Source organism: Micrasema longulum, unplaced genomic scaffold (genome assembly GCF_059751315.1).
Source record: "Micrasema longulum isolate JH-2025_06_02 unplaced genomic scaffold, ASM5975131v1 h1tg000739l, whole genome shotgun sequence".
Classification (NCBI taxonomy): Eukaryota; Metazoa; Arthropoda; class Insecta; order Trichoptera; family Brachycentridae; genus Micrasema; species Micrasema longulum.
In genome coordinates this window covers 308,190-331,170 of record NW_028277933.1, presented here as the reverse complement: position 1 = coordinate 331,170, position 22,981 = coordinate 308,190, and the positions used below count along the sequence as shown (strand labels likewise).

Sequence of the window (22,981 nt, the reverse complement as noted above, 5' to 3'; positions counted from 1 at the left end):
GGCAAAGTGAACAAAAAATTGTATATATTATGAAATGCATAAATAATTAAATATAATTACCATTCACCATCTTTGGAAAAGTTTTAAAAAAAAAGTACTTATGCTCTAAAAGATAAAAAATCTCCATCTTAGAACAGGCTGAGTCATGTTAGATGAAGAATATCGTAAACAGAGAACACTCCGTTTTCATTTTCTATTCATTAGTTTTATACAGATTCCCTGTTATTAAATATGTATACTATTTTTTATGCAATAAATTTATAAAATAAATAAATAAATGGTGTGAATTAAGATGGAAAGGAGAAGGCATTAACCCCTACTCAGTACTCAGTACTATTTTTACATTTTATTTCATTGCTGGGATGCAATCAGCTGGGAGATTATCCCAATTTGATATTAGTTAACATTGCACACTGAGAAAAACTAACAAGGGATTAAATTTATGATAGTTCCTCAGTGAAAACTAAATCCAGCCCATATTACGCCCGTATAACGCCTATTCTTCTCTACGGATGCGAATCGTGGCACCTCACTAGGGTCCAAAACCGCAAAATACTGAGTTTTGAGAATAGGTGTCTCAGAAGAATCTCGATGGTTTGACTTTGTGAGGAATGACCACAACTCCCAGTCCAACTGAGGAATCTTTCCAAAAAAAAAATATTATTTTTTCTTTGCAAGTGGCGGAAGTCGAACCCGCGACGCTAGTTTCTCAATTGGCCTGAACATCGCACTATACACGAGACCGCCCAACGGAAGGCGCTGTCGAAACGTTACGAGAGAGATCGTTCTTTCCACGCCGACAGCCTCTGAACTAATATGTGACGTTTAATCTCGAAATCTTTTGATCGTAATTAATTCTTACCATGATAAACTCAGCGAAAAATAAATTTCAAGTAATATTCATGGCGTATGATTTAATAACCTAATGATTCAAAATAACTGTAATGAAATAATATTTTATCAGGATAATCTAACCACGGATCATATCCCAACAAGTCTAACTAACTGCGCCACGGCGCACACTGTTTCGTTTCATATAAGCTAGACGCTGTAAATTCACTTCAGAATTTGTGAGCGATGACATCATGGAAGTATTCCAAGATAATCAGCTTGAAAAATGCATGCTTAATTGGTCTGACTAATTCATACGTTTACTAATGATAGGATCTTAAAGTACAATAATTTATTTATGAATACTTAGTTGCATTTATTCGCTGATTGTCGCACTACGGTCAAGGTTGTATTTTAAGTTAAAAGTAATTATTTCTGGTTTAAAAAAATAAAGATTACTTTAAACGATATCCACTACAGTTTTTTCTCATATTTTGTTTTGAAACATGATAGGCTTCTATAAAAAATTACTAATTTGGTCAGTTCATAGTCCATACTTTTTTTTGTTTTTTAACTTCTTGAGAGTTTTTCTCCAAAACGTATTTTTAACAATATTGAGTCATATACAGCAACTTAAATGTTAAATTTAATCTATTATCGTTTTTTTTATCTCGCAAAATGTTTATTTTTTATTTTTCAGACACTGTGTACACGATTTTCAGACATATGTAAAAAATGTATATATAAAAACATAATTTTACGCAGATTTCAATTTCTCGAGAATTTAATATGTTCCTTTCAGTGAACTATCAAACATTCAAAAATAAAAAGAATACATATTAAACACAATTTTTCATTACGGCAGGATGAAATACATCGCACAAATGGGTTTCAAGACCTTTTAGATTTTTTTTATCTAGCCGGTATGAAACGAAACAATTTGCGGCGTCTGTCAATATTTATAGTCCTTTGAATAAAAGACGGATTAATAAATAATACAATTGAAAAGTAGAAATGTATTATTGTAGTACTGCAGAATGCATAATTATATGTAGCAGACGAGGATTAAGTATAATTAGAGGACAAACATTTGTTAGAATTAGCGGCCCTCAGTAATCACTAACGATTATTAAAGCTAATTACAGCGCAAGTGCTGGCGGACAGCGCGGCGGCACGGTGCGGCATGGGCGCAGGCAAGCCTCAGAGGTTTTACAGAATGTCTGGTAGAAGCTTTTAAATAAAATAAATATTTTATACTGTTTCAAAATAGATGAAGCTGTTGAGAACATAGAATTTGTTAACAAAGATTTTGACAAATCCAAAGTATTGATTATAAAATTGTCCGGTTTAAATAAGTAATATAAACAATAAAATTGAGGGTTAAAATTCACGCCATTGTCTGTCTTGGAAACCGATTTAATATAATGATTTCAGGTCTATAAAAACGTTCCCCCTTTCAAAAATAAATGCCACCAGTTTTCTACGTACTTTGATTTTCCATAGTAGCCAACATGTATGGGAATGTCATATTAAAATTTATTTCTAGACGGGTGACAATACAGTTTTGTATGGAAATTTGAACCAAAACCCTGGACGACAAGTAAGATTTTTCTAGTTTTGTGGGTGTTTTCTGCAAAATGAGTAATGTCGTATTTGTGATCAACATTATTTTCAAAAGGTGTTTATTAGTTTTGAAAGCAGCTTGGCTATTTTTACCCCGTGAAATGTGGGACCGAAGTATCGGGCTTTCCTTATTTTGACAGTGGTCAGTATATAATATTAGGTTGAGGAAAAAGTAATTTCGTATTTTTTGCTTTATTTCAATGCTTCATAAAAAGTGTTACAATCATCCGATTTAAGTCAAATATGCGCCGTTCTGTTTAAAAATTTGTTGTCAACGAAAATTCAACTTCATAATGCCCCTTTCTAGAAGTCCTTGTCCCTATTGGCAAAAAACTCGAGCTACCAATTTTCACATGCCTCTATTGAGGCCAAATTTGTACCCCTAAGCGCGTTAGCCATAGACAGAAACAGGTAGTAGTCACTTGGCGCATCATCAAAGATGTATGCGGCCTGGCGTTGTTCTGATGAAACACGATTCCTCTCTTATTCACCAATGCTGGCCGCTTCTGTTCGATCGCCAGCTTCAAACGGTCGAGTTATTTACAGTAAAGGGTAGAATTGAGCGTTTGGCTATTGGGGATCAGTTTATAGTAGAGTATTCCCTGCCAATACCACCAAACACACAGCAACACCTTCCTGGCTTGGCCACGGTCTGGGCCGCTTCGTTGGCTTTCAACCACGAGCTCTGTTGCTTGACATTGTCGTAAAAGACTTATTTTTAATCACCAGTCACCAGCCGCTTCAGAAATGGGTCGGTTTTGTTGCGATTCAGCAGCGATTCGCAGATGGAAATTTGGTCTATGAGGTTTTTTTGCGTCAGCTCGTGTGGCACCCAAACATCAAGTTTTTTAAAAAAATCTAGCCTTCGGCAAATGGTTCGAAACGGTTTTATGATCAATATTCAGCTCCTGAGTGATGCTACGACTGCTAACATGACAGTCTATCTCGATATTTTCCATGATTTTATCGTCTTTTTTGACGTCAGGCATGCCAGAGCGTGGTGTATCATTCACCTCCACTACAGCAAAACGAAATCACTTGAATCACTGCTGCGCAGCACGAACCGAAAAAATATCGACCCTGTATACACCGAACATTTTTTTGGTCGCTTTCGACGAGTTTTTCCCTTTCACGTAGTAAAAATGTAAAATATGGCGAATTTTTTCCCTTGAGACCTCCATACTCGACGCACGGTAGTTCACGACTGAACCGATAAAGCGCAATATTGTTTAAAAAGCGTTTGTAGTATACACTTACACCTTTTAAACGCCGTATCGAATCGTCCGATGTAACCAATAATGAACGAGATATACTTAGTTGAAAAAAAAGGCGTGAAATATGAAATTACTTTTTCTCGTACATAAAGTTAAAAGTAAAAAATGAAGAGTTTTGTTACGTATATTTGCAGGGGGTATTATTGTCTCTCAGTACAAAATACCAAATACCACTAAGTAGTTGTCGAGACGAGTCGGTATAATGCTATGTGCCGAAAGAAACAATAAAATGTAACTAGGTACTAGGTATACATGTATGCACACACGCACACATGCACAGTGGGTAGTAGTCGCAGTTGGTAAGTGTGTGTATCACCTATACCTACTCACTGCATAATAATGTATCCTCGGTATGGTGTCTCATGTTAGGGAATAATTTGAAGGAATTCTCGGCGGACGAGGAATATAATGAATTCTGCAGCTGCAAAATTTCAGGTTGACTTTATACCAACTTCTGTATATTTAGATACTAGTACCCGCTGTTGGGCTGTTGGCTATGTGTATCTGGTTTCTGGACTGAGACAAAATTCATTTATAAACTCTACTACGTTAATCGTCGCAATACTCGAATGTCTATTGGCAATTCATCCCACGAAGGATGATTTCTGCATACTTGAATGTCATTTTTATCAATTTGTCGTTCAGTGATGAATTCCTGGTCCACGTTTGGTCATATTAAGTAGTGTCAAATAATCTAAAGTTAGTATAAAGTTAATATTTGAAGCACTGTATTTTGTGATTCAACGTGATTTTGCATGTTTAATATCATAAAAACGTATTCAGTTTGTGTTATTTACGTGATTATACGCAAATTAAATATGTACGTAGTAATTTTATTTAGAATTTAATATGTTGAGTAATCAGTTGTTAAATAATATTCAGAAAAAAATCGATGGATACAAGTCTGGCTCGTGTAGTGGTTGACGGATTTGTCAACCATACTTGAGGTCCCAGATTCGATTCCTGGCAGGGTCAAGATTAAACATTGGTTTTAAAAGTGGTTTTTCACTGTAATATTTTATAATCGCTTGACTAAATCACTTTAGCGTCCATGTAATTAAAATTATACAAAAACGTTAGCTGCAATTGGAGACTGTACCGATGCAGTGCCCTGTGCACCTTTCAGTGCAGATAGGGAAATTATTCATTTATTTTGTTTGTTCTTCTACAATTGATGTTTTAATATTTATTTGATATATTTTTATTTATTTTTTATCTTATAATTGCGATATCATGAACGTATTTTTTATTTTTTTTTGCATTTTTCTAAATATTATTTGAAAACATAAATTATATGTTTTTTTTTTCGCTCCTTATATTTAAGTTAGTAGTAATTATTATTATATAACTATGTAGTGTTATCATATGTTTTCATGTAAAGGGTCTTTACCGACAATCCATATTAATTGGCTTGGCGAGTCCTGTAAAAAAATAATTTAAAAAATGTTTTAAAAATATAATAAAAATGTAATGTTGTATGTAAACACTAAAGATATAGAAAACATTATCAAAGAATGTGGATTGTGGTCGCACTGCTATGCAGATGTAGACGCAGATTTATTTTTATTGCAAACCAGGCGAGAGAAGTGTGCTTGTCAATTTAATTGATGGATGCATCAAGAAAATAGGAAACTGGATGGCTGAAAACAGACTAACATTAAACCCATCAAAAACTGAACAACTGTGGGTGGCTTCAGCCAGACGACAGAATTTGATCCAGGATACGGCTCTACCTAATGTAGGGAGTACCGCTTTACCCACCGTTAAACTACTGGGAGTTTTACTCAATTCTGACCTATCTCTTGACGCTCAAATTAGTAGAACGATAAGTTCATGCTTCTACCAGCTGAGACAAATTAAATGCATATGAAAAAATTTGCCGGTTGATGCCGCCCGTCAATTAATAAATGCGTTTGTAGTGTCTAGAGTCGATTATTGTAATGGTATCTATGCAGGTCTACCAATGAACAAAATGACTCGCCTACAATCTGTATTGAATGCCGCAGCGAGACTTACTTTCGGAATCTCTAAGTTCAGTCATATCACTCCACTACTTCGGGAACTACACTGGCTACGTTTTCCACAGAGGGTCGAATACAAACTCTGTTGGCTTATGTATAAGTCACTGCACAACTCGGGGAATATCTAAGGGAACTATGCATTCCAGATGAACTAGCTGACAGGCGTCTCACGCTTAGATCAGCTACGTCTACGGCGAGAGGAAAAGTTATTATACCTCTACGCAAACAGCGCACTAAATTTAGTGAACGCGCATTTGCGGTCGCAGGGCATGGAATGCTCTCCCAGCAGAGGTGCGAGGCTGTGAAAGTGAAGTGATGTTTCGGAAAAAACTTAAAACCCACTTGTTCTCTAAATCATTTGAATAAATCCGTAGCACGTGACAACAAAATAAATTATTTTAATTAAATTACAAATTTAAAGCTTCAATTAAATTAACTTAACAATAGAATCACCATGTACAGCGCCCTTGAGGTATTTTATTACGAAAATGGCGCTATATAAGTTATCCATAATAAATAAATAAATAAATAAATAAATAATAAATAAAATAAATGCAAAACTTTTTTTTTGTCAATGATAATGTTGAGACATTTTATACAATTTTGAAACATACTCGTACCTTATTAAACATAATTAAATCACAGTATCAAATACATATGAAACATAATTGAAACACACAAAACTAACAAATAAACTTTCTACTTGATAAAGATAAATAGGGAGATGCTGAGACCACCATAAGTGCTTCAAATATAAAATCTATAAGATAATTTTGTTTTATATGGTAGAATTGACTCTGCACTGCAGTCAATTTACTGGAATAAAAAAATAAAAAAACTTAGTCGGTAGAAAGTAGCGAGTAGCGAGAAGGAAGCAGCGAGTAGAAAGTTGCGAGTAGAGAGTAGTGAGTTGAAAGTAGCGAGTACTATGTAGTTCGTAGGAAGTAGCAAAATACTAGTAAGGAGATAAAAGCAGCGAGATGCATGTAGCTAGATGCATGTAGCGAGATGCATGTAGCGAGATGCAAGTAGCGAGATGCAAGTAGCGAGATGCATGCAGCGAGGTGCATGTATCGAGGTGCAAGTAGCGAGATGCATGTAGCGAGTTACAAAAAGCCAGGTGCAAGTAGTAGCGAGTAATAAATAGCGAGATCCAAGTTAGAAATAGCAAGTAGCTTGTTAACCAGTTAGCCACAGTAGCGGCGACGAGGAGTAGGGAGCGGAGGGAGGGGGGTGGTGCCGGGCGCACCTGCGTCTCGGGAATGCCCGAGGACAGGATGAGTTTAGCGGGTCGTTATTTTTACTCCACATTATGTTCTAGCGCTGCAACCGAGTCTGCGTCTCGCCGGCTGGAGAAATTATCAGGGTTACCAAATTCGTTTTATTTGGATCAATTGGTATTTTTATTTATTTCTTAGCGTACAAAAAGCTGCATTGGTCAAAGCTGAAGAATTTTGAATTTACATTGAAAGAGGAAATAATGCTGGTAATATGGGCTCCCTAAGACGTGTAGAGATGCCCGCACGCTCCATTCAAACATCATTATTACCCTTCCAGTATCTTCCTCTGAGTAACGGAGTATATCATATGCTTGATTGGTTGCCATTGTAACTTAGCATGAAGCTGTTCTTAGACTGAAAATATTTTTTCATGTGATGCATCAACAGAAACTTTACATGTATGGATTATCCACGCTTTCTATTTGAAGCATGAAAAAAAGTCGAAAATAAAATAAATGTCGAAAAATCTTGACTCCTGACACGGGACCTGTCCATGTCCCGTAGAGTTAAGACATTAACTGCCAGTGGACCTCACGACCCGTATTGGAAGTGAACAAAGTTACATTTAATTATCGTCTATAAAGTAAAACAAAATTTTGTGCACGAATACATTATATTTATCTAAGAAAAAAAAAAATACAGGCATGTACAATTAAAGGTTTTAAATGAAAATACTTTCAATTATCATAAAAATAATTTTCGTAATAAAAATGGATTTTGCTTAATAGACAATTAAAAATAACCCTTTATTTAATGTTACATACAAAGTATTTACGAAAAAAAATAGAAATTATTTGCAGTTTAAAAGGATGCAAACACCATTATGTCCAAATATGTCACCATGAACATGAACGCCACCTAATTTTAGTGCATGTTCGGACATAGTGGTGTCTGCATCCCCTATAACTTTGGATGTAAATTATATATTTTGTTGTTAATACTTTGTTTACTACGGTGATGGTAAAGGTGAAAGTGAATTTAAGTATTTGCATTTTGGTGTAGTGAGTGTCCCGACGAAGGTACGGGTACGTCTCGAAACCGGTAGACATAAAAAGTCGGCAAGTAGTTATACTAGTACTTACTAACATTAATTAACATTTTTGAACACAAAGTTTATGTTTTGAGCATAAATAAGAAAACAACTCTGTTCACTTCCCATTGTAATCGGGGCCCAGATAACCTAATGCCTTGTAAAACGGAAAACATCTGAAAAAATAAATAGCTAATGACGATTGACAGTTTTACAAAATATCCGAGATATAAATTTAGGAAACAAAAAACAGCCCAGCCCTATTTTCACGATCAGGTTTCTCCGCTACCATTCCAAACGGAGATATTTATGTGCCTTTGTTGACCAACACCGGCGGGATGGGACATTCACAGAATAACGGGACACGGGACACGGGACACGAGGCGAGCTAACTGTAACCCGTAGGCCATTCTAACAGCCGACCGACGGTATATCTCGGGACCTGTCCTGACGAAGGACGAAAGGACGATGCAAAAAGTACAACGGACCAACTCGAATCGCCAATAGCAAATAACATAATCAGGATCGGATGACATCGTGATTCTATTGGCGAAGAAAGAGACGAGTTCTTATATAAGAATGTTATTTTTCGTTCTTTGAGCGCCTGAACTATCGAGCTCTGATTCCAGAAAAAATTCCAGATTGATAATTCTGATTTCAGGAAAAAGCAGCGCATGAGCTTCGATCTCACACAAATCCTAACGGGCTGTGGCGGGTTTATCTGCTACCTGTACTGTTTTAAGTTTTCCGAGATCAACTACTTAAAAATTATGGGGAACAAGAAACCGAAATGACATAAACAGACTACAACGACAGAAAAAAAAATATCGAAGCTAGTATATTACCTCCCTTATCTAACCAACTAAAGAAATCTTAAAAACAAACTGAACAATTAAATGTGAATGAACTTTTTCAACTAGAATCTTTAAAATTTATTCATAAGTTAGCCACTGATATTATTGTAGACAAAGAACTAAAACTTGAAAAAAATTGTAATAAACATGGACATAATACAAGAATATCAGAACAATACCACATACAACATTCCAAAACAAGACAAGGACAATCGAGACTAAATAAATCAGAGACTGAAATTATACAATAAACTACCAGACAAAACTTGAAAAAAGACCCAGACAAACTTTTTAAAAGGCGTAAAAAATATAATTATCAACAACAGAGTATAAATAAAAAATGAATATTTTTGTAAAATGAATGTTATAATCCGTAAGGGTTAAAAAAAATTTTTTGAAAAAAAACACCTCAAGATGTTACCCAGTAGTTGATGCATTGGCCCCTTTTCAGAGTCGAAAGTCATAACCTGGAGGTGCTGGGAGGCACATCCATTCCTCAATAAGTTACACCGATTTATCTCAAGGGGTAGTATCTTACATGGTTGGGATAGTGCAGGTCATAAGGACAATAAATGAAAACAATACATAAAATGCCTCGATCTCTTCAAGTGAAACGGAAGGCCTACAGATGTCTATCAATTGTCCGGCTTCTCTTGGATGTGTTAATTTCTCCACATTTGCTTAATGTGGAGAAGTTCCTATAACGATCCACAGCCAGAAAACTAAATTCACCCTTGAAATACAAACGAAAGAATGGTAAAACAAGTATATTATGGCGAAAATGAACGGCAACGTGAGACGAGGACGACCAAGGAAGACGTGGCATGATCAGATAAACCAAAATCTTAAGTCTGGTCATGTCAAAAGCAGACAGAACCGAAGGGCATGTATGACAAGATGTATGAATGTGGAAGAGGCTAGAATTGTATGCCAGGATGGACGTGTGTGGCGGTCCATTCTCTCTGCCCACCCCTACGGGGAAATGGCGTGATGGTAGTAGTAGTAGTTGTAGAAATACAAACCTCAAATATTATAAGCAAAGTCAATAATCCTGCAACTCCCATAATGATTAATAAATAAAATAAACTACCGAGCTCTATAAAATTAACTATTATGACAAGAAACCTAGAACAAAATTTAATTTTTAATACCAAAAACCATGAAAATAATGATGGCTTTAACTTCGCCTTGCCCAGAATTTTCGGGTCTCCAAACCAATAATATCCCATTCTTGATTTCTTTGAGAGCAAGTTGTCTTCTTTCACACAATCACTGAATCAAATTCAACTACACCTATCTCTCTCCCTCTTCCAATCACACCTAGTCCAATTATCTTATATTCTTGTACTTTTACTATGTACAATTATGACTATTTTTTTAAATAATATGTAGTACATACATATATGTATCGTCCTAAATAAAGTCTTTTCTGCAGACTTGACCATCGACATGTTAAAATGAATAGAATATAAATGGAAATAAGTCCGCCTTAAGACATGAGTTCGATTCCTGAATAGCTACACTTCCTGGAGGCTGAAGATAAACACGCAAAGGATTTTGCGCACACAAACACACATGTAAACATAACGCACACATACAAACACATCTCCTTCGTAGGTAAGAGAACCTGCAGTCACAACAATAAACTGGATTGCGATACACTTACTAATCATATACATACAAATGTGTGCATTAATACATACAGAATTCCACTTGTCTGAAAGCTATCGGAGACAGAGTGTCTGAAGAATTTTTATTTAAAAAAGCAATGATGTTTAAAATAAAACACATTCGATCATATCCATTTAAATGTAAGAGATGGATAGAAATGACTGATAACTAAATGAATTAAATACACAATTTTATTTTGTTTATACTGATTAAATTCCATGAACCTCCGTCCACATTAACACGAAGATATATTTTTAATTAATGTCATTTATACTATGGCGTCGAATTTTAAAGTAATGATAGGTATTTTATTACAGATATAAAAATAATTTTAAACACTTTACCTTTTTGCATAAATACATAAATATACCAGTTTCGTAGATGTTGCGAAACTGATGAAACCAGTCACTGGTTAATCCAAATTTGTGGATTTATGTATAATTTGTCTTTTATTTCTAAAATAAATTAAAATGAACTTCCAAGTACTTTAACTTTTAAATTTGAATGATTTTAATTGTTAACTGGCAGGCAACAGTCAGCTATCGCCAACTGTTACATGATAGGATATTCGGTCTTTCAGGCCTCGCTTTATTGGCCCTGCAGGCTTTAGTTAATCGGCCCTTCGGGCCTTATTTAAATTATTTGAATCTCCGGCACTGTGAAATTTCACCCTTTTGAGCCTCACTATTTATTTTTTGCTGTTAGGAGCAATCTAAATATAATTATGAACCAGGGGCGGAGGTGTGGTCCCGCGGCTAGTGTCGCGGACCCAGGGATCAGAGGTTCGAGCATCGCACCACGCTCAAACACAACTTAGTTCAAATTTCTAATAAATAAAAAGTTGGGTAAATCATAAAAACACAAGTATTTATCCAAAATATAAATGAACAAATAATAATCACTCAAAATAACGCTCAGAACACAGATGATGATTTAAAAAAAAAAGCTGTCACTCAGAATAACGCTTTAAATACCACAAAGTTATAATATATTAAAAATCCCGGCAGCCCAAAAGCAACACAAAAATTAAATGTGATTAAAGCTACTTTTTATTAAACTCCCTTACTTTTTTTATTTTTTTATTACATCACAAACCGAATGTCTTATTTAGATATTATTTTATTTTATTTTACTAAATAAAAACATCAAAATAACTGCTCTTACAAATGCCATCAAGCGGCCGATCTGTGAAACGCTGATATTTAAGCTAAGATATTTGTTATTATTATTATTTTTTTTTTTTATTAACTGAAGAAATGAAATTGATTTGTATAATGTTATGAGTTTTGTATTTGTTTTAATTTGACTAAGGAAGCACAAAGAAAATGAATGTTTGAGTTATCTAAACACTCTATGATTTAATAAAGCGAAGGTTAGAATATATTTTAATTTATTATTCTTGAAAGTTAAAAACATTGTGTTATACATGCACAATAAGGAATCTAGCACTCATGCAGCATAGTCCGATTGTATGTTGCACAAAGGTAATGTAATCAGACTTACGCTTCAGGCGGCAGTCTAAGAAAAATGAAAAATCACCGTTCAAAAAACCTTTAAAATCAAAATATCAACTCGTAACGTAGGCAACACGTAAACCACCACAGAACGACGTGAATTTATCTCAACTCGGTTTCCTTGGTCATGATTTTTATCAGAGAGCAGCCATCGAGTCGAAAGTACTCGTCCAGTAGCTCAATCACAAATATGCGACGTGATAACAATTTCTCACTATGGTTGTTTATCGTATTCGCGATCACAATGGAACATCCGTGTACACCTAATATTAAATGTCAAAATATTTCCGTTTGCGACGTATAATTCTGTATTCACCGGTATATATATGGAAAATATTCCAAAACGGCTATTTTTATTTATTTTTTATTTATTACGCCATTTATTGCATTTAGCTGGCGGTTGGCAAGCCAAATGTCAAGAAAAACAGTCGCCATAGTAATTGTAATTTCATTTTTACCTTTTTGTATTAGATACTCCTTACTATTTTGCAAATGCAATATATTATATTATTTTTTATAGTAAACGCCGATTTTTCGCCAATAAACTGTATTTATTTACGAGAAAAACAAAAACAAACCGACACGAGTGTTAAATTAGAGATTATACTCGCCTTGACTTATGACTGCGATTACTTAAGCACGTTCATTATTGTTAATTGTGATCGCTCAAATACTTAGCATGTTTTTAAGCACGTCGATAGTTATTTGTGATTGAGCTACAGGGTTCTTAGACGCACACGTAACTGTATTCTTCATCCATTTAGACTCAGAATCAGAGAAATAGTGATGTTTAAATATTGTGCTCATAATTGTCTTCTCATTCAAAATTGGTGACATAGGTTTTTTTAGTAATAAAATTAAGTTAATTGTTAACAAACATGCTTTGTTAGTACTGTTTGTCTACTTTTCTCTCTGTTTACGAATTCTCTGTTTACGAATTCTCTGTTTACGAATTCTCTGTTTACGAATTACCTGTTGTAATTTGGTTAGTGCTTTGAGATGAGAATATTCCATCCGAATCTTGGAACATTCTGGGATTGCCCAGGGTGGGAGCAAGGACCGAGTTGCGAAGGTATTCCGCAATGCTATAAGGCGATGCACTTCAGACTTTATAAGCAAAGGTGCACTCTTGTATATTAAAATATGATGCGAGGAGACGGGTAAATAAAGGAAGAACGCCATGTCAAACGTAGTACGAGAACGGAGACGCAGACGCCATGACAAAGTCACTTTCTCAAGGCCCTGAAGCGAGCATGGGCAAGCTTGTTGTACTCTGGGCCAGATTGCTAATTTTCCGAGTGGCGGGCGAGAATATCTCAAGTTCTGCTGATTGGTCAGTTGACCTACCGTAAAACTGGAAATCCATCAGCTCTCTCTTATTATTGGTCGCTTTGGAAGCACCTGTGACGTCGCGTCGGTCAAGTTCGGTTTTATTAAAATCTTTTTTCTCTTTTTTAAATACATATATACCCAAAACCCGTACTTCTTTTGCTCAGAGACATCTCTCATTTATTGCACCGAGAGTGTTCAATATTTTGGAAGAGCGTTTTAAGCTCTCAAGGACAAAAACTATTTTCAAGAAAGTTAAGGACTGGATTTTCCTTAGTGGGAGGGATTTGAGTAGGAAACTCCTTGATGATTTTCCGAATGTTTGAGTTTACTGTTTACCGTATTGATATCCCATATATACGTGTTATTTTTTTAAATATTATTTTTTATGTTTTTGATTCTATATTTGTGGTGATAAACTCATGTGTCTGTGTCAACTAATTGCTAGTCCCATCTCAAAACAGGACTTTTAGTCCCACGGAGTTGGGACTTATGTCTCAAATAATGTACAATAAACTTATGTATGTATGTAAATAAATAAATAAATATTCAAGAATCTTCGCCGTACCATTTATTGCTCTAATTTTTACTATGGGTAAGAATACATTTTTTATATCAAATTTCCCGTAGAGCTGAACTTTTTCGATATTTTTTCATTTAGCTTGTTTTTATCACGCGAATAAACACCGTGAGGATAAAGAACGCCCGTGTGTAATGTCTTCTAGTTAAAGGCTGCATCTTGTTACTTTTCAATAAGACATGGTATATTTTGATATTATTAATGAAGCAGTGTAGTTATGATGTCCCATGAGCCTACATATAATAATACAATACGTAAAATTTGTTAAGGTATCCAAAATAAAATGCTGTTATTGGATTAAATCATTTTTTTTATTATATCTACAACAGTGTACAAACGTGACGCATGTCTATCTTATTTGAAATGGAACATAAATCTTAGTTATATAATAAAACCAATATTTATTTACTAAATTTTTGTATATATATTTTATAATATTGTCTCATTTATAATACGTGAAAGTTATTTAATATAAAAAATACTGTAATTTAATTTATAATTCAATAAAACGCCAACGTTGAGTTTTAACTATCTTTCAAAATAAATCTTAATAAATGAAATCATCATTAACATCTAATTATTATAATAAATTATTGTGTTGATTTTAAAGCTGTACCCCAACAAATATTTTTTAAATAATGTAAGACTTTCCCAATATACCCATAATAAAATGTACTCAGTAAACTCTAATGGATTTTTAATTGAACAATGCTTAAAGTATGTGCAAATACTTTAAAGACAGGCTGAATTTCCTACTTAGGGAGTTATTCAGTTCTTAATTTGTTGCAACAGAGAGGGAAAACATTTTTGAGAAGGGAATATGGAAGGACCGGTCGTTGGCTGGTTTAAGTGGCCACTTTACACACTGTGTAACATTTACCATTCTGCCTATGTTTAAACATCCACATTCCCTCAACTCTTCCATCTGTTGACTTTTGTGAAATAAAGGAGCTGAAACTCATGTGGGTGAGATTCATCATTCATCAAATGTTTTCCCTCTGTTTTAAAAAAAATATAGATTTTTGATCGCCTTACTTCTTGTTTTACTATGTTATTGATAATTAGGTTAATTAGATTAATTACGTTTTTTTATTGTCATTATTATGTTTGTTAAATAGCTAATCTTACGAAAGTTTTTTTTTACATTCGTTTTAAAATGGCAAAATCGTATGATTTCTTAATTTTGCGTTCGTTTTACCAGGCTACAGCCTTAAGCTAAACGAACATAAATATTTTGTATGCTTTGTTAGTGTATTTTTTCTTATTTGAAACGAAGTTTAAAAGCGCAGTTTACCTAGTTCCCTTTGAGACAAAGTCGTTCTCAGTTCTACAATAATTATTCTCCCGACTAATGGCTCAACTTGTTTTTAATCCACCCATAGAGGTATCCACGTACACCCGTACACGCGTACACGTGTCTATAGACTGCCTATTCCGTGAATGGCTCAATTCTAAATACAAAGTGTTCTCGAAACCTTGAAATACTTCCCCGCTTCCTTTTCAGTACTGAAAGGTTTAACAGAGAGGAACTTTCTTACTGTCGAGTCAAAGCTACGGCAGGCAATAGGTTTTTAGTATCAAACAAACTTCTCGAGACTTTATTCGCGAAACTTCCGAACTGAAGGATAACGCGTCCCGACAAAGGAACACGTTGAATACTTTTATAATGATTAGTTCTGTTGCACAAAAAAGGAAATATTACGTAAGGATTACTCGACGACGGCCTTATTCGGTGCAAACGCGACCTCAAGTTTCGGCTTAAGGAAGATTTTGCGGAGTTTTGTATTTTGCCGAACAAACGATGCTAACTAACCGCCTCGACTCTCCCGTGTTGTGGTGAATAGAAGAGTATTACACGTGAGAGTGGTTTGGACAAAGGCGAAGTAGAGCTTAGCATAAATCATCATTAAGACCGTACTTAAAAAGCGTCTAAATCAGAATGTGAAATATTCAGGCAGGACTTTAGTAATATAAAATTTATTATAAAAAATACGCTGTTCAACAATAATGCCAGAAATAATAAAAATCCGAAAATACACGCTAATTTAATGAGAAAAATGAAGTCACATGTATCCTATAGGATGCATTGCCGAGAAAATTGTTAACAGAATATACGTAGTAGAGCTGTTTAAAGAATAGGTACTTAAATATGGTTTTTCTGGGACTCTCTCGCCGATTCTTCCCTGAATATTGTACGAATCAGACCACTGCACCTCGTATCGGACAGATTATGCCTAACTAAACTGGACAAAATCGAGGTCTCGAATTCGCGTTTTCTCTAACCAAAGACTCGACCAATTTATTTTTTTAAATAAAGAGTTTTGGAAATAAATTTTCTGTGTTTTTTCGTTTACATGACAGATAAAACGGGGCCTTTTAAAGCATTTTTCGGATGGTTCTAGCTTCCATAAAAGAAAAATTATATATTGAGAGTAAAAAAAACATTGCTCTAGTGCCATAATCCAGTGTAAAAATACGGGAATACGCTGTGGGAAGAAAAGTCAGACCGCGCATCCTTTTAACTCTTTATATATTTTAAATACTTTGTAGTAAGTCACATCGATCTGCTAAAACCGTAAGTTTTTACTTTCAAATTTAAAAGTTTTTTTTTAGACATTACTTTTTTAATTAGAATAATGCATTCTCCGATACTATAGAATAATGATTATGTAAACACATATGGATATCCTAAGATATTAAAAAAAAAAAGAATTGTTAGGAATCGCACTTCAACTGTATTGAACAATTTTTAATTGTACATTAAGTTCCTAATATATTATTAAAACAAAATACATTTTTTTACATAAACTTATCCAATACATTCATTTTAACGTTTCCTATTACGTAAAATAAAAAGCAATTTCTGTGTACATAAAAGTGTGACGTCTTACTAAAATACGTTTATTTTATTTATTTATTAGAAATATTTTTGCTTTGTGCTTTTAATGAGTTCTACATAACAATGATTATTAATATAATTTTGACTTCTTTCTTAAATAATATTTATGTTGTATTCCTGACTGCACTCTTTATTTCCTTTGTTCATTTCATTAAAGAAAAATATATCTCTGTAAGTATAATGATGTTGTGCTGTAGTTATTTTAAATTTTTGAATAAGAGGTTCTAGTTCGCGCACTTACTTTTCTTGATGTAGAATCACCACTATGTCATTATGCTGTCTTAATAGATTTGAAGAAAACAATTCTTTTTAAATAGTAAAGATTTTACATCTAGAACCTTGCATTTCTGAAACAATTAGACAGTGGGAAAAGTAGACGGTGTTTTAATATAACTTTTACAGTTAATCGTTTATTTTTTATTTACCTTCCTTCTGCATTACCAAACTTTGTAAGATCTTTGCTATTTTTCAAAACATTAAAAAAAATGTAAAACGTAAAAAAAAACATTGAAAATAATAAAATATTATTAAAAAATTTAAACAATTTAAAAAAATCACACTAGAATATTTCATAGTCCCTGGACTGGTACTTGAAGCCTAAAACTGATCATCTTACCTTCATGTAATAAAAATTATCAAGATACGCTGTGATATGTGTAGCAATGTAGTGCCATATGCACCATTATATGCGGAAAGGGAATGATGATGAAAAAAAATGTTTTTATTTTTTATTTTACAATATTATTCATCACCTTGTTCTGTGTATAAGCAAATAACATCAACAATGGAGCTAAAATGTAGGCGATTTAAAGATTTTTAAATAAAACTTGTCCGTTTATGTTTTTCAAATAAAATAATAATTAATGTTGATTAACTATGAAAAAAATCGAAGCTATATATAAGACCCTGCTGACGAGTTGTATGCTTACAATTCAGCAGAACTTTAATTTTAAAACTATTGTGTATATGTTTATGAAAAAAAAAAACTAAATTGTTCTTAATATTTCGTCAAGTAAAAAGCTAAATTATATTTTGTTTGAGAAAGAGTAAAAAAATAGTGGATGACCAAAGTTCTAACCCTGTGGTACACCACACGAATTATAAAATGTTATTAATTCAATAGCACAGACCTTTGAATGGTTCCCATCCACCGTGAAGTCTGCCTCTGCGCGACCAGATCCCTGCGCTATGGCCGGCGCTGTGAAGGCGTCCAGCACGCCGCGCGAGCCTTGCACGCCCAGTGCGTCCAGAACTCCTCGCGCGCCCGTCTCCGCAGCGCCCTCGGCGGCTGCGCGGACGGCGCTCGACACGCGAGAGCCGAGATGGAACAGCACGTGGGTCTGGTCGTGCGATTGGCCTGCGGGATAAATGGAAGTCAGATTTGGAGAGACAATAAGGAAAGGACATTTATCGGAAAAAAACGTACTAAAGATGTTTAAGATTTGTATTAAGATGTTTCATATAAAATGTTAAAGAATTGTAATAGTATAGATTTATTTAACTCTCCATATTATAATAGGTGCAGAAAGGAAAAAATTACATTATTGATTTAGAATAACAGAGAAAAGATGTTTTGTCATTTTCGTCATCTAATCAAATGCAATTTTACGCTCCTACTTTTTTTCGTTCATCCTCTACCACCCCTTACCACTTTCCTTATTTTTCATTTTTATTATCTTCTGATTTTGCCCCTATTTCTTTCATTCCATTTTATATGAATAACAGTTTTTCAAAGGTTTATTATTAATTATTTTTTTAAACAGAACAGACAACATAGAGACGCATAAACATTTAACCTGTAAATCGTTTGTATTCTAAATAAATAAATAAATGTACGATTATTTATAATAACTAATGATTTGAAGATGATTTTACAGTAGCTCAGCTTAAATCGTGCTGGAAAAAAGATCTCCTTTCTCCTCCCAATCCTCTACACCTTTATTTACTATTTCCATAGGAAATATTATATTAATATTTTTGTATTTAGCGATGGAGTACACAAGTATTACAATTTCTTGACTAAAAAGTTTAAATCATACCACTAATATTATGTTTCTTCAATTAACCATATTCGTGTTTATAAATATAATTCTTCTGTACGTGTGATGTCACTAAACTCTTCCTAATCGGCTTAACTAATTTATGAGCGGTTTTTTGCGAAATAATGAACTTTGCTGTTATGCATAAAAAACTTATTATTATTATGAGACGGTTATAATATTAATATTTGAGATAAATCTTTTTTCTATAAAAATTGTATAAATTACATCTATTTTAAATTAAAATTATTGAAATCTATCTAAATTTTAAAAATTGAATTAATTAAGTACATTATAAATTAAATTTCGGTCAATTTTACATTTGTAATTTTGTGTATTTAGGAATTAATTTTAATTGAACTGTTTTAGCACAATTTTTTTTTGTATACGTACGGAATCAAAAAAAAAATTCTTTGATGTCTGGAAAAAAATGCCATTTTGCTATAAGTCCCCTAATGCGCTTTGGCTCACCAACTGCACTATTTCTCGATCATTTTTGTTACATGAAGGTAAGATGATCGGTAGTACGCTTCTGATATCAGTCCAATAATTATGATAGATTCTAGTGTAAAAACACCTTTTTAAATAAATATTTCATGCCAAACATGCCGCAATCGAACACGTGACACCTTGTGTGGTGAAAAAACGCGCTGACTATTTGACTACGAGGTTGACTTGATGATGATTAATAATTAAAGTCAGCTTTGATCCAGTAATCAGTTAGATTAATTTGTTGTGTACTTCTCTACACGTACATAATTAATTAGCATTTAGTCATGGTTAATGATCTGTTTGTATCGACTTTGAATAATTAGTTCTTAATGGACGTTCTTAGTCGAATGCAGTACGAGCTTGGAATAATTCATTCATAACTATCTGCACTCTATTCTGATGCTCGTAAGCACGGGATTTTAATTCATTTTGAATTAGCTTGCTTTAAATTCATATATTTAAGAAAACTACGTTTTACCTGGTCAGAATATTTGTTTATTCATTCACAAATAACTTTATTAAAGGTCGTATCTATCTCACTTTACATTTCTCATCTTTAAAAAAATACTTGACCTATTAGCTCTATCTGTATCGATGTAATATTTAGTCATTTTTGTTTAAATAAAATAGGTAAGAGTTAATTTATTAAGTACACCTTGATAAAGAAGCTTGTGTAGCTTTGAAACCGGTCGGTAGAAAAAAAAGTGGGTAAAACCATTGAGATATAATATATAGAGACAACACTTCATACAAATCCGAGCTAAAAAGTTGTCTCCAAAGGAAAAAAAATGGGTAGCGAGGGATGCAAGTGTCATCACGTCATATCACATCGACTTAGGCAAGCAAAACACGTAGTACAGTACAAAGCACAGACTGTTTATACCGGTCTACTGTGAGTTATATTTAATATGTTGCTCTCTTCCACATACGCGTTACATTTGTTTATCGTTTTACTACATACATACGAATACGTAAAAATACACTTGAGGACGACGGAGTAAGGTAATTGTACTGGTATCATATTAATAAAACGTTTTTAAACATTAAAATAGCTATTTTAAACAAATATTGACTAAGATCAAAACATTAATTACAGATGAAAGGTTAAAACATTGATTTTTCTATCTTTCCAAAAGCGATTTGTGCATTGTCTTCACGTACATGCAGGCATTTTAGTAATTGCGAGGAGACACAAAAGTTCAAAATAAGCCGAGGAATGCTCGCAACAGACTACAACCCATTCTATCAAACATAGCCAATAGGGAAATATCACATACTACGAATGCCGATAAAAATCTATGAAATGGATTGAGAATAATTAATTGTATTTTCAAAATCAATATGGATATTGCGGAGAAATGTTTTCATATATTTTCATTATATGGAAAAAATATTATGTATGCCGATGGCATTATACTATTCTATAAAAATCAAACTGACGTAGTAAAAAACAATGACAAACAAAAATCTAACTATGTTAAGTAAATGTACAAACATAAACTTACTTACACTCAATTTAAAAAAAGCAATATTATCCAAATTGAATCGAGAAATAAAAGTCAAAAATAGATGCTTACGAACAACAACTAATTGAAATTGAACATTTTAAATATTTAAGACTAACAACAGACAGACAATTGACATGGACAACTCACATTAATAATGTTGTTAGCGAAATAGCAACCCTATGGAGTCTTTTTTAAAAATCAAAAACTTTGTTCTAAAAACAAAAAAAAATCTCATGTATAAATCCAATGTCAAATCTAAAATATGGTATATACAATAACTATGGCGAACAGGAAACCAAAATGACGTAAACAGACCACAACGACAGCAAAATAAGATATTGAAGCTAGTAAATGACCTCCCTTATCTAACGCCAACTAAAGAACTCTTTAAAAAAACTAAACAATGAAATGTTAATGAACTTTTTCAATTAGAGTCTTTAAAATTTATTGATAACTTAGGCCACTGATATCATTGTAGACAAAGAACTAAAACTTGAAAGAATTGTAATAAGTATGGACATAATGAAATAATATTAGAACATTATCACATACAACATTCCAAAACGATACAAGGATAATCGGGATTAATAAGCCAGGGACTGAAATTATATAACAAACTACAAGACAAAAATAAACAAAAGACTCGGATAAACTTTTCAAAAGATGTAAAAAATATTACTACCAATAACAGAGTATGAATAAAAAATTTAATATTATTTTTTGTATGAATGTAATAATCCGTAAGGGTTAATAAATAAATTTTCAAATAAATAAAGAATTTTTTTAAAAATACGTCGTCGTCGTCAATGTTTGTGACAATGTTCTAAACAAATTTGAATGGTCAGGAACAAATAAACATAAATCATGACGTATTAGGGGCGTGGCCAACGGAACGACCGTTTTAGCGGAAATTCGAAATTACAACTTTAAAACTGCAGGTTGAGAGACCATATAACGAGCGCTTATGCTTACTCTAGTTACATACCGCAATAGACCTCAAAATACTGTTGAAATTCAAGATTTTTTCAAGCATTTGCTTCTTTCATTCAGGAAACATACAGTACAATTTCATAGATTTATAGTATTCAAAATTAGACTTGACTCTAATGGACGTGTAAAATTTCTAAATTATATTACATGCTTAGGTTATTAGTACATAATTTTTATTTTTTCGAGTACAATAACACTTCAAGGAAAAAAAACATAAATTAAAGTTTTTTTAGAAATTTTATTAAAATTATAATCAGAATAAAAAGCTATGTTAAAAGTATCTAGTTAGTATTTACGTTAGTGGAAATTATACTAAATTAAAAAAAAATATGGTTGACATCATTTACATATTGAAGCAAGATTACCAATCGTCTTGCAGTTACAAAGGGCATGATAACCTTAGTCATTTTATTTTCTTTGTAATTAATAATAATAATAATAATAATCAGTATTATTAATAAGTTTAGCAGTAGTAATAATAAGTTTATTAAAAAAAATAACCATAACTTTATCTACTACATAAACACTTAGGGAATAGATTTCTCTGGATCATGTCTAGTCTGCCTAACTAGGTACAACCTGTTTTAAGGCAGACATTTTTATGCAAAAATAAACAATTACATTACTACCTACCTGTTAATATACTAAACAGTTATACAATATTAATTTATTAGAAATTTATTTTTTGTAAATTTTCCGATTTTTCTCGACCTAAATCCAGTAACCATTTTTTTACAAATTTGAAATATAATTTGCTTAAAGGTGTTTAACTTAAGATTTATAGTACAATATTTCCCGTTGTTGCATTGATTTTTAATATGTTTTAAAACAAGCATACAATCTAAGCTTAGACCTTTATATAATTATAGCAGCGTTTTTCTAAAAATAAGCTGATTGTAGCGTTCCGCTTTGGTATTTTTTTATCTCCCCTGAACTTTCTGGACGAGAAAGCTTTCTTTAATTTTATCACGTCTTAAATATAGAGAGAAAGTTGTGTATCTGCAACAAGTTTTAATTGCTTCGTTATACAGTTGTTAATAGTTAGT

At 33.1% G+C, this 22,981-nt stretch overlaps 1 protein-coding gene across 1 annotated transcript in view; it reads right to left on the bottom strand.

Annotated features, from left to right (window-relative positions):
• Positions 1-20,608, bottom strand: part of LOC148279282 (spondin-1-like) — a 67,249-nt gene extending 46,641 nt beyond the window's left edge. Inside the window, 2 exon segments of the mRNA XM_088230188.1 lie at positions 18,037-18,263; positions 20,599-20,608. Coding sequence (XP_088086314.1) covers positions 18,037-18,263; positions 20,599-20,608 — 237 coding nt within the window.
• Between the last annotated feature and the right edge of the window lie 2,373 nt (positions 20,609-22,981).